Source organism: Aaosphaeria arxii (assembly GCF_010015735.1).
Source record: "Aaosphaeria arxii CBS 175.79 unplaced genomic scaffold BU24scaffold_6, whole genome shotgun sequence".
Taxonomy (NCBI): Eukaryota; Fungi; Ascomycota; class Dothideomycetes; order Pleosporales; genus Aaosphaeria; species Aaosphaeria arxii.
Window position 1 is genome coordinate 2,368,633 of NW_022983479.1, and position 14,429 is coordinate 2,383,061.

Genomic DNA, 14,429 nt, shown 5'->3' on the forward strand with positions numbered 1-14,429 from the left:
CCGTTAGCTACATGGAACAACCGTATTCGTACTCGATGGAATCGAGCGGAACAATTAAGTCGAGACTCGAGACTCGATTGTGTGTGTTGCACCGAGAAACTCCAGACCGCGGCGCTATCTGCTCATGTTACGAGCTGGCTACTGCATGAACACGATTAGACCGCACGTATTCGACATTAGTCTGCTCGCAAGGCGACTTTTGCAAGATAACGCGACTTTGAGTGCTCGGGGGACGGACGGTGGGTCTAGCGTTTCTCCGTGGCATTTCCAAAAAATAAAAACAATGTTCCTGAATGTTAGTCTCTTGTGTCGAGAAGTCTGGCAGTCGGAAATGGTTTACCACAACGGCAACGAGATCCAACCAATTCAGTGGATGGCGTCTCCACGATTTTAGCTTCGTTTACCCCGGAATGGCTTGGAAACAACTGGGGACCCTTCGTGGCCCCGGGTTTCCTAATGGGCTGTCCACTGGAGTTGAATCAGATTGTCATGAGCTACCTGCCTAACATGACTCTTGACCGCTCGACGGGACGAGATATGGAGCAGCAATTCACCTGCAGTGTACAGTTTAGGGTATAAAAGTAGTGGCAGCACGGAATCTCCTCTTCTTCAGACCTTACGTTGCACATTTATCTAGCTCCTCTCTCCCTCCCGTTCTCTCATCTTTCTCCTCAACTTCTTCCTCCTTACCTTTGCACTTCAGATCTGCTGTAACGTTGGGTAGCTTGTGTGCGACTGGCTTTGTGCACTGTTTTCTTCCCTTTCCTTTCCAGATACCCCAGAAATCTGCTTCACTACCTTCGCAATGGCAGACTTCATTGTCCCGTCCACCAATCGCCCGGAATCGGATGCTCAGCACCGACTACACGGTCCCATCCATGCGCAGCGCCACGTGCGAATCATCTGCGTCGGTGCCGGTGCGTCGGGTCTGCTGATGGCATACAAGCTGCAACGACACTTCAACAACTTCAGTCTCACAGTCTACGAGAAGAACCCAGAAGTCTCGGGCACATGGTGGGAGAACAGATATCCTGGGTAAGTAATTACTTTTTTTCCAAGCTTGGAGCGAATTGGTGGTGGCGTTTCTCGACGTGTTTGAATGAATCGACCATTTACATTTTTTGTGGATGGCATTGTGTAACGTTACCCCACACACCTCGGTTCACTTGATCCAACCCCAACCACACACGAAAACAGATGAACAGCCAATGACTCGAGCATCCGAAGGGAATCATGAACCAAACCATAAGCTGACACAATTGAACCTACAGCTGCGCATGCGACGTCCCCTCACACAACTACACCTGGTCCTTCGAGCCAAAAGTCGATTGGTCGGCCGTGTACGCCAGCTCCAAGGAAATCTTCAGCTACTTCAACGACTTTGCGCGCAAGTACGGCCTGCACAAGTACGTCAAGACGGAGCACCAGGTCTCTGGCGCGTACTGGAACCACGAGAAGGGCGGGTACGACGTGCACATTCGGGACCTCCAGAAAGGTCAGGATGTGCGTGATCACTGCGACATTCTCGTCAATGCCAGTGGCATCTTGAACAATTGGGCGTGGCCTGCTATCCCCGGACTCGACAAGTACAAGGGAACGCTTCTGCACACTGCAAACTGGGATGATAAGATTGACCTCAAGGGTCGCCATGTCGGTCTCATTGGCAATGGGTAAGTCTGACAACATCCCCCGTCTCCTTTTTGCATTCATTCAGCCACTGACATCCCCAAAGATCCTCTGGAATCCAAGTCCTCCCAACCATCCAACCCCACGTCTCCAAAGTAACCACCTTCATCCGAGAACCCACCTGGGTATCCCCCGTGCAAGGCCTCGAGCAGCACGTCTTCAGCGACCAAGAGCGCCTCGAATTCGCCACCAAGCCCCAAGCCCTCGTCGACTACCGCAAGAACGTCGAGCGCGGCCTCAACGGCCAATTCGGCATCTTCCTCAAGGGCACCACCACCAACAACGACACCGAGACCTACTTCCGCCAGCAGATGTCCGAGAAGCTCTCCAACCCGTACCTCGAAGAGCGCCTCATCCCCAACTGGCACGTCGGGTGCCGCCGCCTCACCCCCGGCGTCGGCTACCTCGAATCCCTCGGCAAAGACAACGTCCAAGTCGTCTACGGCGAGATCAACGAGATCACGGAGCGCGGCTGCAAATGCGACGACGGCAACGAATACCCCGTCGACATCCTGATCTGCGCTACGGGCTTCAACACCTCCTTCAAGCCCCGCTTCCCCGTCATCGGACCCTCCGGCAAGAACCTCCAGGACGTCTGGGCACAGGAAGCAACATCCTACTTCGGGCTCGCGGCCGCCGACTTCCCCAACTACCTCATCTTCCTCGGCCCCAACTGCCCCATCGGCAACGGCCCCGTGCTCTCCGCCATCGAATGCCAGGCAGACTACATGCTCAAGCTCATCGACCGCTTCCAGACGCACAACATCTCGCAGTTCGCGCCGAAGGCCGAGGCTGTCGCGGACTTCATCGCGCATAAGGACCTCTTTATGTCGAAGACCGTCTGGCACGACCCGTGTCGCTCGTGGTACAAGGCGGCTGGCCCGAACGGGAAGATAACCGCGCTGTGGCCCGGGTCAACGCTGCATTACATCGAGGCGCTGATGGAGCTGCGGCTCGATGACTGGGAGGTCAAGTATAATGGGAATAGGTTTGCGTGGCTGGGTAACGGGTATTCGCAGACGGAGCTGGACGAGTCGGCGGATTGGGCGTATTATATCAGGGACCATGATGATGATGAGCCATTTAGTAGGGGACGGAAGTTGCAGTTGATTAATAAGAGTGGGACGGTGCAAAGTAATCTGGGAGTGTCGTTTTCGGGCATGGATAAGAGTAAGGAGGGGGAGGCGAAGTTGTGAGGGTGTGATGGGGATGGGTGGATGCATTTGATTGACTGATCATATACGTATATAGCGTTTCGCTTTGCATAAAATGTAAATATTCATTTTTTGAATGTTAAAGGATTGTTCATCTGTGATAATGCCGGTCTTGTGCTGGTTGATATGAAGAGAATTGTTGTGGACACAGGGGATGTCACTGTTGCATTACACTGTGATGCTTTTATGGAAAGTGGTTTGATGGGTGTTTGGATATCTCGTTTTCGTTCGTAACATCTATGGCTCATGTCTATGCAGTACTATCATATCACCATCGTCTCCTCTTGCTCTGTCTGTCCGTCCGCGACCTCCTCCTCCTCCTCATCAAGGTCCTCGAGCGGGAACGTCAATATCGCAGCTATATTTCCCAATCCTTCCAATCGCTTCCCACTCTCGTGCAGACTGCTCAGCACTCTGACCTCGCCACCCTCTACCTCTCGCACCCGGTCGACCAGAGCAACCCACCGTTTCCTCTCCTTGACGTCCTGTGCTCTGAACAGCGCGTTCGATATAAGCAGCACACCACCTCCTCTCCCCACCGCCCCCTTCTCCACGGCACGCTCGACCTCACGAGGTCCGTACCACGCCCGTCCGTCGTCTTGTCGGATCAGCGTTGTGAACTTATCCATGAGTGATGTCTCACGCGCGAATTTCGTGTCGGAGAGTTTCGACAGCACACCCTGCGATGCCAGCACTTCCTTCAACGCATGAACGTGGTATGACGACGAATGCGCCACTAGTATATTCGGGACCGCAGCAAGCAATGGCTTATTTGTCGTCCTCGTCGCCTCGCTCTTGATGTACTGCAGAAACGTCTGCGCAACGAACCCCGGACTCGCTAGCAGCAAAGGAACAGTCTTATCCTCTTTTGCCTTCTCCGCCAAATCGATGTGTCGTAATAACGTGGCCAGCGTCGTGCTGAAAAACTTCTCCATCCCCTTGTCGTGACCATCGAGTCCACCCTTCCGCTTCCTCGGCACCGACACTTCGACCTTCTGCCGCGGTATCGTCTGGTGCTCGGTTATCAAGCAGATATTTGCCACACCCTCGCCCATAACGACAGCCCACAGCTCCGCCTTCCGCTCCGTGTCGCACGCCTCGCGCAGGATCTCAAGCGCAATGCTGTCCCACCCGTCCGCCTTTTCCAGCGAGAAGTCGCGGTTCAGCTCGAGGTCGAGCGTATGGTGCGAGCCGAGTTTGACGTGCTCGTTCTCGTTGGCGACGCGCCCCGCTACGTGGAGCTGCCCGCTGCCGATGTCGAAGTCCGTCGAGGTCACCGATATCGTGAGGTTCAGGACTATGCGCTGCGAGGCGACAGAGCCGCTGTCGGAGGTTTTGGATACGCGGCGCACGGCGCGCGCGCGGAGTAGGTCGCCTGGTTGGATTAGGTTGTATGCGTGCCACTGGGTTGTTGTTAGTTTGATGCATGCGCTTGATTGTGCGATGGGGTGGGCGTACCATGTCTTCGGGCTCTTCTGGGAGGAGTGACGCATATCCTGCGCCATCCTTTTTGTCTATTTGCGATTTTAAGAGTCGCATGATGAAATGTGAAGAAACGATGAAAATTGACTGGAATGCGTCGATGGGTGAACAATGAGGGTATGTATCAAGCTTGAATTTGTTGCAATGATTTGAAGTCTACCGCAGATGCTATGACTGTGTGAATAGGTTTCAATGTGGCGAAATATTGAAGGGAAGGAGGTTTATATTTTGAGGATATTTGGTTGGGCTTGGACAAGATGAATGAATGACGTGGTGGGGTCAACACAGGCACACAAGTTGTCTGCTATCGATAGTGCTCAATCCCCATCAGCCAATCAAATGCTACCTGTATGTACAAACATATTCTTATGGTAGGGATTCAGATTTACGCCGCACAGGCAGCCATATTGAGGTTTCTTGTTTCATAGGAATACGACTAAATCTATACAAAAGTAATGTGGTATATGCCTCAAGTTTCCCGTCATTACATTGGCTCTCGAGTCTCATAATTGGGAATTTTGTCCAGCAAGACGTTCAGATACATTGAAACGCTTCGACTCCTGAACAGAGGCAATCTCCCTTCTGATCAATCGTAAGGATCCTAAGAAACTGTCAGTATACTCGCCGTGAGAAGGAAATGGCACCTCTAGTTACTAAGTGGGAAGATTTGGTTTTCATTTACGAGGAAGTCGACGACGTTACTGGCAAATTCCAGCACACAACATTCGCATTCGTTGATGAAGACGGCTCTGCATACTTCGGCAAATTGAACACCCCCAAAATCAATCTGACATTGAACCAACTCGATTCTGCCCTCTTATCCATCTCCGATGATGAAGTCTTTCCAGAATGGTCGTCCTCGTCAAAGCTCACCAAAGCTTCCGAACCGCTTCCATCTAGTGTCTACATCAAGCGCCCAGCACTGATATTCTACGATACATTCCAGGAACACAATGTCCTCCACCTGATACCCAAAGGTTTCATTGAAGAGGTAGACGCCATGGAAATGCTCTCTCAGCACCCACATCCAAACATCATCAAATACCACGGCTGCCAGGTCCGCCGGGGTCGCATCACCGGTCTCGTTCTTGATCGCCACCCCAACACCTTTTCAGAATACCTGAAGAGCAAAGTCGGGCCCATTGATAAGGAACCCTTCATGCAGGCCCTCCAATCGGCTATTTCTCATCTGCATTCTCTTCACTGGGCTCACAACGACCTTAATCCCAGCAACATCCTGATAAATGAGGAGGGCATGCCAGTCTTGATCGATTTCGGCTCGGCGCGTGAGGTGGGCATGAAGTTGGGTACTAGTCGGGGGACGAAGGGTTGGATAGACTGTGAGTTGAAGGACTATCACACTTCGGACTATGGCCATGATTTGTTCGCTCTGGAAAAGTTGCGGACTTGGTTGGATGAACCGACTTTTGAGTAGAGAAAGCGACTGTTGCGAGGGTTTACATATAGGTCATAATGTGCAAGTGGGACTTTGAGCGTACACGAAGTGTTCTCGAGTGGTTAGTATTGAGTTGCTATCAAATGACCAGTAAAGACATATGCTTGACTACCTGTGACATGAATTAACTCTCTCCGACCCAGAACTTGCACTTCCATACAGCAACAGGGGGAAGAGCACGTGATTCTATAACCATAACCATTTCTTTCGAGTCCGGTACTCAGTGAAGATGGAGATATCAGTAAGAACTGAAGTCTTACTCTTATTTTTCTCTACATCCTCGCTCCTAGATGCATGTTAATCAGCCCAAGTCGGAATGCAAGGATTGGTTTTCCGCAAGCTTAATCTTCGGATTAAGATAGATTAATGGCTAAATCCGGTATCTCGTATTCAAGACACAAAATTCAATTGTTTCACAGAATATACCTCGTATCTTCAACCCAGCGTTGCTGACAACTCAGCCGTTACTATCGCGGAGAATCACTGGGGGGAGCCGGGTGATCGACAACCTAGCCGACGTGTGGCAGACGCCGGGCCCACGACGTCGTCACCGCCACGCTCCCAACATCACAAATTCTTTTGCAGAGGAGGTGAGATCAGCAGCGGGGAAATTATCTTACACGACGCTTCAGGAATATCGTGGATTTCTCGAAACGGTGCAAGATGGGCGTGGCTGCGGTCGTGCTCGTCCCAATTGGGAGTACCAGCTTTGTTGGTCCGGCTAGTCACAGCCATGGCGGGCGGAGATCCGTACCGGACGGTGTAACCTGGAGTCATCAACGTGCAGGAATGGGACATTGCACTGCATGGTGAGGTCGATGCCGCGGCGTTTCGATGCTGTGATAGGATGGAGACGGGGGTCTTGCGAATGGGTTGAGGCGAGGGATACCGGTGAGTGAGGTGAGAAACGGTCGTGTAATTAGAGTTGGGCGGCGTACCGGACAGCTGTAGGGGACAATGGCAATATTGGTGCTGGAAATGGAATTGATTGTCATTCCCGGAGCGACCATGTTTGGATTGGGGAGTGTTGGTTACGGGAATAGGGTTGTGGATTTGATTGAGGTATCGCCAGAAGATTGATATAAGATCATGCATTCCCTTCATGGAGATACACATAGACCCAAATCAACAACCAATTCACAGCTCTTCTACTACAGCCAGCAAGGACCTTCAATTCAACTCAACACCTATCATAAACAACATTACTACAAAATGAGCACCACCAGCGTCTCCACTTCACTGCCCACTGGGCTCTCGTCAAGGCTAGTTGTCGCCGCGCTGCACAACCACGACCTCATGATCCGGACTCTATGCCCAGCCCTTGTGTCCTACAACTTCGAGTCTGGCAATCCAAACACCCAGGCAACCTACACCGTAACAGATAGGAAGCCCAATGGCCTCGTGCGTACCCCTGCTCGTGTACGATTCGACCTAAATACACAACAAAACTGACACATTTGATGCAGACAACATACAAACTCACTCTTACCAACAATCCTACCGGTGTCGACTCCCTCGTCAATGCAAACCCGCCAGTGGGCATCCTTACCATCGCTGGCAAATGGCGGGTCGGGGGCGGCAAGCTTGTCGAGGACGTCATGATTGACGGGAACTTTATGATGAAGAAGATGGCCAAGGGAAACGTGGAGAAGACACATCCGGGACATCACGCGATGTTGTTTCAATTAGCTGCGAGGGCATGAGAAGGGTAGGAGAGGGCGAGGCGAGGTATGGTGATTGGGAATTTCGAGCCGGGAGGCATTGCAAAGGAGTTTGGTTCGTGCTTTATTTGGTGTTACTTTTACTTGCATTTACATCTGGCGTACTGGGATGGGAATTGGGGACTCAAGCGTGCATATGTTATGCATCTTGTTGAGGTGTCTTGTATAGTGAGCATTCCCTACTCGCTATTTCAAAGCAAGAAGAATTAATCAAAATTTCAAAAGTCTATGAAGGAATGTTTACCACTCAAGTCTCATCTTTAGAATAACATCAGCCAGAAGTTTATCGACAAATGTTTATTCCTTATCCAAACTGTTCTTACGTAGAGCAGTATTGATCAAGTAGCAGACTCATAAGCAATAACATGTCCAATACATTCAAACGGGCGTGAAGTCTATCTACCAAACATAAATTTGAATCAATTTTATTTTATTATTTTTGTAAAAGAGCAAGATATTAAAGGTAAATAAATCAATTACTACGAGTACATTAAATTTCCTAAAGATTGGCCTTTCTTATTTTTCTACTCTACAATTCAGCCGTAAAGAGCTAATGGAGGACAGCCTAGTATGACGTTTTGGTCTGCCCGTACCTCGACAACACATCGGCATACTCGTAAACAAACCTACTACTTCATCCTCTTCATCACTGTTTTATCTGGAAGGATAATGTTATAGGAAATTATCACATCCGAAATTATTCACATCCAACACGTCACTCGTCATTCTAGTCACCTCTCTGATAATATACAATTCCCACCATGGTTGACGATCGTCAATCCCACGCCCCCAAGCCATTCAGCACAGCTCGAATTCAGCCCTGTCAAGCCAAGCACAACGTCATCGTCTACCCAAGGCGATCCAACTCCCAAGCTTCTCAGCTTCTCAGCCTTTCCAGGATGAATCCCTCCTCTCCCTCCCAAGGAAAACCCCAGAAAACGACGAGAAAGATCCATATATCCAAGGAACCGTGTGGGTCGCACAGATCGAACGAACAAGCACCGAGCTATTAGAGCTTCACGGAACATCTTCCGAACAGGTGGGCGTTCTACCCTACCAGCCAGCTACCAGGCAGGCAAGGCCGGCGCGCGAACCAGCGGAGCGTAACCGGATTACCCGGGGGACCCATACAATTACACACTCAACCAGCCAGCCAGCGCTCGACCACAAGATTATAGTGTGTCTGGATTGGGGTTTGGGTTTGGTTTATTCATGATGAGCGAGTATGAAGATTTAGTCGTACGTTTGAGTTCTTTTTTTCTTGTCTTTTCTTTCTCTCCAGGCTCAATGTGCTTGACAAAAAGCAGTCATAAGTCCGGGAGTCCCGTAGTTTCTCGAGCATCCATTTTAAAGTCATGGATCCAAAGTTCATTTAATCTTCATAACATCATCATCTTCCCTATACACCTGTAAACACCTATATTTGTGTACATATTTCTTTATACGAGGACTATAAGCTTCGGCCTGAAAATCAGCCTAACACGACACAACAACTCAAAACCATAACCCTTGAAATCTTCAACGTAGAGAAATCCAATTAACACAAGGCTTCAAACTTCCAGGAACTCGGTTTCGAAGGCCTCGACAAGTTCGCGACGAAACTCGACCACATCCACCTCCCCCATCGTCACCACCATCACCACCATCACCACCACCACACTCCATTCCACTTCCCTCGCACGTCACGCCGCCAGCAACATCACCACCATCAGCAGCGCCATCAAACCCACCAGCACCAGCACCAGCACCACCCCAGCGGCATTGAAAACACCAGAAATGACAACGACATAAGAATCCCAGAAGATAGCAGCAACAGCAGCAGCACCCATAACATACTCAACCCAGCCGTCGAACTCCCCCCACATCCAGCACCAGTGCCAGCACCACCACCACCACCACCCCCTGGTCCATTTCTTGCCCCGGAAGACCGGCACGGCGGAAGCTTGTCATCATCACCATTGGCACCACCACCACTACCAGCGTTTGCTGGCGGTCAAGAACGACAGATGTATGCCACTGAGAGTGTCATTGATGATAGAGGAGGTGGTAGGAGGGTTGTTGAGGGGACGATGAGAGGGGGAGGCGGAGGGGAGAGGGTGGTTTATGAGGATGAGTACGTCGGTCGTGGTTGTGAGAGAGATGGAGGGAGATTGGTGGTCGTACGGGAGCGTGATGGTGGTAGAGGGGGAGGGTATGATGGGTATCAGGGCGTTATGATGGTATGTTGGAACCTTTTCATACTCTCTTCTTCTTCCAACTCGCCTATCCACATTTCTTGCGTTTGATCTCCCGTACATCTTCATTTTCTCGTCCGGCGGGCTCGCTGTAGTACATACACGTCTCTTTCCATCCCCATCTTCCCACATACACCATTCCATACATCAAAACAAACCCTCCTTCAGCATCAAAACACCCACCCATCTAACCCCCCTCATAGCAACGACCCTACAACGACCCCCTCCGCAACAGCCCCAACAACAACGAGCTCTACATAGCCAACCGCACCACCATCTCCCCCCGTCCCCCTAACCCCTACCGCCGCCGGAGCAACCCCTCCCCCTCCCCGCCTCCCCCGCGGCACCGCCCTCGCCCGCGCCCCCGCACCCGCTCAAGCTCCCCGTACCACGACCACACGACGACCGTGGCCGTAGGCGCGCTGGCAGGAGGTTTACTGGCGAACGCGGCAGGGCGAGGGAGGGAGTCAGCGTGGACGACGGTTGCGGGGGCGGTGGTTGGTGGGCTTGGTGCGAGAGAGGTGGAGAGGATGGTGGAGAGGCGGAGGTGGGAGAGGGAGAGGAGTGAGGAGAGGGCGCGGGAGAGGGCGAGGAGGAGGAGGGAGAGGGAGAGGGAGAGGGAGAGGGAGTGGGAGTGGGAGGGGCGGTGATGAATTTAATGGGCTAATGAGTTATGATGGCGGTTTATAATTTTCGGTTCTTATTGAATGTTTTCTTTTTATATTTACGAAGTTTTAATGAATCATGGCCGTTCCTTTACTTTTGTTTCTTTCTTCTTAGTAGTTTTGAAGGGTTCGAGGGGTTTCGGGATGGGAATAGGGGGCGAGATGTCGAGAATGTGTGTTGTGTTGAATGCTGGGAATCGAGGGATTGATATATACAAAGGATTGATAGAGTTGATGTAAACCCAGAGAGAAATTAATCACTTGCAAGCTTAAGACTCTAGCGGATTCTACTTGAGAAATCGACAAGCAAGGATTGAGACTTGATCACCAGAACCAGACCTTAACAACAGATACTTGAGGTTTGAAAAACGTAGAAATTGGATGCCTGAATTAAGGACTGGGATTTGCAAATCGAGTGAATAAACATACGAAGGGAGTATCATATCGAGAGATAACAAGACCGAGAATTGAGATCTGAGTAATGACCTCACATATTAGATATAAAATAATGCGACTTCAAAAAAAAAGGGATCAAAGTATACTTCTATACACTCACCATAACGACAACCTATACATACCTGAAGAGTAGAACATTCATCTACACGTCCGCTACTATATCAAGCATCCACACCTCACACAATTATATCCCCCATACCACTTATCACCATCAACATTAACACCCATTCAATTCTCCCCTAATTACCACCCATTCCCGTTCCCCGTCTATCAAATGCCCCTAATTACCAGCAAATCCATCTCTCTCCACCGCACCACAGTAACATACAATACAATACTTACAAACCCATCCACGATGATCCACCCCGATGACTACCCACCTACCCACCTACCCAACCTTCAACAAACAACGAACAACCCCCCCAGAAGCTCCAGGTCCCCACGAACGAAGAGCGGACGCAAGCAAGCAAGCATACCCATCCCTCTCTCCCTGCTAGATTCGGGGTATATTCTTTTGGGAGTGGGGACGTGAAGGGGGAAGTATGTCGCGTGCAGCACTGGCACCATAGAGCGGCAGCGAGTCGTCGTTTTTCTTTTCTTTTTCGATGGGTCGGAGCGTGGTGAGCAGGGCAGGCATGTGAGTTAGCTACGCTACCTAGCCTATGTAGATCCGTTTCGGGGTCTTTATGAGCACGCGACTTGGGTATGTGACTAAGGTTTTGGAAACGTCGAGTCGAAGATGGATAAACTACATGGGTAGGTGGAAGCATGGGAGCATGGATACAAGGGCGAGCGAGGAAGATGGGATGGGTTTCCCCGGGGAGCGGATGATGTGACGGTCGGGGAATTTCGAGAGGGTTTGTTTGTTCATTTTTTCTTTTCTTTTTCCTTTTTGGTTCTCGGAGAATAGCGTAACTACAGGGATGGATGGATGGATGGATGGGTGGGTGGGTGATGTGTTCTTCTTCGTTTCGAGAAGGCAGGGAGGTTAAGGAACGCGCGGCACGGCGGAGGTGTGAGGTTACGAGGAAGAGGGAGGGGAAAAGATGAAGAGTTGGTGATGGTGCGAGGTCGGTGGAGATGGTGATGGTGATGGGTTGGTGGTGGAGTGGAGCGGTAACGGCTTTCGCTCCCATAGAACTGACTGGGCCTTCGGAATTGAACTGGTGCCGGGGTTGGTAGAATCGACCGGTTCGCGGAACCAAATTGCAACCGGTACCGGGTTTTGAGAGATGGGGAATGGTGAGTTACGAGTTACTGGGTAGGTGGTTAGTTAATTGGCGATTGTGATTACTTGGATGGAGGAGGGAGATGCCCAGGCCGATGAACAGAACGAGTGGCGGCGATCTTCCAACAAATGCCCCATGGGAAGTGGGAGCTAGAACTCGTATACGGGGGGAAGACGGCGTGGCGAGACGGGGGAAAAGAGAAGGACAAGAAGAAAAGGAAAAGCAACGGGAAAGGGAGAAGAGAAAGAGTGGAAGAGTCGGAAACATGAGGATGATTAATTCGACTGGAATTTGGAAACTAGAAATTGGAAACGTGAAGCAAGTGAAACGTCCAGGGGGTGTGAAAGGGCTAAGAATAGTAATACTCGTAGTGGTTAATGGTTGCTGTACTGGGTACACACATGTACATACATGTACGGAAAAGCTACACATACGAATGATTAGTGGTTTAGTCGGTGCACAATACTCCGAATATGAGTTGACTTCCCATAGATGTTGGTGTTCATGTCAGTGGTTCGTTCTCGAATGATATACGAGCAATATCGTGTATTTACAGAGTACTAGGTGCGTATGTACTCGTATGTCGGCATGAGGCACGGATAGGATAACCGGTGGGGGGTCGGGTATGGCGCGAACCTTTCTTTAACGAACAAATGAACGAGACTGTTATTACCGTAGACTGAGGATGGTCGATTGTAGCTACAGTAGACTGTATGCAGGTGTGCGGCGAAGGTACGAGGTAATGCCTGTGCCTGTCTTCTTATCTGTACGTCTAAGTGTTGCAGTGTTTCAAGACTCTCCTTAGATTCCAGAAGGACTTCAGAATATCAATACTACTACTCGTACTCGTACGACTGTATGTATCTACGAGTATCTACGAGTATCTACAAGTAAATACAAGTAGATTCAAGTAACAAGAAGTAACTACAATGAAATAAAGTGTTGTTAGTCTTGGGTGCTTATTGGTCCATCGGCACAAGCCAGCGCCTCATCCTCCAACCGGCCTCCCGTCATCGTCATAATCATCGTCATCATCAGCGCCATCCCATCCCCGACCCGACTGCCATCCACCTCCGCCATCACTTGCTGTATTGCACTGTTGCACTGTATGTACTGGATACACACACACACTCAGATAGTATAGAAACAATCCACTGAGCATAAAACAAACAATTCTCGGATCAAGCAAACATCTATCCTCGTACAGGTGGTCGTATAGCCAATTGCCACCAGTTTAACCCACCAATGAGACCCCTCTCTGTCCCAGGTACCTACCTACATACCTCGTTGTTCCAACTGAACAGCAGCAATAATCGTCAATGATCAGATGGAAACAGGTTAACATTGCCCATGAACGATTTGCATGATACCAGTAAGAATTGGAAAGAAGGCAGTCGCGAGAGAAAAGAAGAAGGAAATGTCATTCATCAATCATCATCCTTCCGAGGGTTTGGCATCGTGTGGGTAGATCCGCCCGCAGGTGCATCGTAGAATAAAATAAGACAATCAATCATATCAACCAGTGACTCAACTACCATCACGAAGGATGGGAGTATCAACCATCATTCCCTCTTAAAGGATTGCACAGTAACTCTAGAGTATTCGTAGCAAAATCCACTCGTACTCTTGTCGTCCAGATGATGCTTTGAACCATCTCTACCAGTATTAGCCAACTGCTAGATAGACTCAATATAGTAGATACCCACCCAAACCACCCAAACCACCCAAACTACGCCTACATAGCCCGTTCCCTCCATCTACCCTACCTCTACCCTACCTCCTACCTACTCCACTCCACTCCACTTCCACCTACGACGGTAACACAGTATACTTACTATTCAAACCACCTCATCTCACCTCTTTTCCTCTGCCTTCTTTCTTCCCTCATCTTCCTCCGACCTCACTGCACCACGCCATGCCGTCCAGCTAGCCATCCTGTTTCGCGATTCCCCCTCGCCTCCCATCACCCCTCCATTCCCTTTGACCTGACTAGTTACCCTTTCCCTTCCTTTCCTTTTACAATCCCGCAAGCTTGCTTCGCGTGTCCCCGCGTGTCGTATCCTACGCCTACCTTACCTCGTACCTTACCTTATCCACATACACACACAGACACCGACACAGACACACACCCCCGTCACCGCTCTGGCATCGACTACTGACGAGCTCCGGCACGTTTCCTTCCCACCAGGCGCACGTTCGCTCTTGCAACACCCAGCACGCAACACGCAACACGCACACGCCCACAAACGAACACCATCACCACCACCATCCACCTTCCGCTCTCCC

The 14,429-nt window shown here is 50.3% G+C and overlaps 5 protein-coding genes across 5 annotated transcripts; 3 read left to right on the forward strand and 2 right to left on the reverse strand.

Annotated features, from left to right (window-relative positions):
* Positions 1 to 805: 805 nt before the first annotated feature.
* On the forward strand, positions 806 to 2,922 carry BU24DRAFT_494291 (FAD/NAD(P)-binding domain-containing protein; the record flags this gene model as incomplete). The annotated part of the gene is made up of 3 exons (XM_033534034.1): positions 806 to 1,035; positions 1,272 to 1,670; positions 1,733 to 2,922. The coding sequence occupies 3 exons, from the start codon at positions 806 to 808 to the stop codon at positions 2,880 to 2,882; spliced, it is 1,779 nt and encodes a 592-aa protein (XP_033382253.1). The 3' UTR covers positions 2,883 to 2,922.
* Positions 2,923 to 3,107: 185 nt separating this feature from the next.
* BU24DRAFT_394996 (uncharacterized protein) lies at positions 3,108 to 4,641 on the reverse strand. Its single transcript, XM_033525239.1, has 2 exons — positions 4,359 to 4,641; positions 3,108 to 4,303 (listed from the first exon to the last, which is right to left on the reverse strand). The coding sequence occupies exons 1-2, from the start codon at positions 4,437 to 4,439 to the stop codon at positions 3,164 to 3,166; spliced, it is 1,221 nt and encodes a 406-aa protein (XP_033382254.1). The 5' UTR covers positions 4,440 to 4,641; the 3' UTR covers positions 3,108 to 3,163.
* A 201-nt stretch (positions 4,642 to 4,842) lies between these two features.
* On the forward strand, positions 4,843 to 5,817 carry BU24DRAFT_452710 (kinase-like protein; the record flags this gene model as incomplete). Its single annotated transcript, XM_033531206.1, has 1 exon — positions 4,843 to 5,817. The coding sequence occupies exon 1, from the start codon at positions 5,020 to 5,022 to the stop codon at positions 5,815 to 5,817; it is 798 nt and encodes a 265-aa protein (XP_033382255.1). The 5' UTR covers positions 4,843 to 5,019.
* A 583-nt stretch (positions 5,818 to 6,400) lies between these two features.
* BU24DRAFT_424935 (uncharacterized protein) lies at positions 6,401 to 6,973 on the reverse strand. Its single transcript, XM_033528618.1, has one exon. The coding sequence runs from the start codon at positions 6,940 to 6,942 to the stop codon at positions 6,406 to 6,408; it is 537 nt and encodes a 178-aa protein (XP_033382256.1). The 5' UTR covers positions 6,943 to 6,973; the 3' UTR covers positions 6,401 to 6,405.
* A 49-nt stretch (positions 6,974 to 7,022) lies between these two features.
* BU24DRAFT_494294 (uncharacterized protein) lies at positions 7,023 to 7,541 on the forward strand (the record flags this gene model as incomplete). The annotated part of the gene is made up of 2 exons (XM_033534035.1): positions 7,023 to 7,239; positions 7,305 to 7,541. The coding sequence occupies exons 1-2, from the start codon at positions 7,051 to 7,053 to the stop codon at positions 7,539 to 7,541; spliced, it is 426 nt and encodes a 141-aa protein (XP_033382257.1). The 5' UTR covers positions 7,023 to 7,050.
* Positions 7,542 to 14,429: the final 6,888 nt, after the last annotated feature.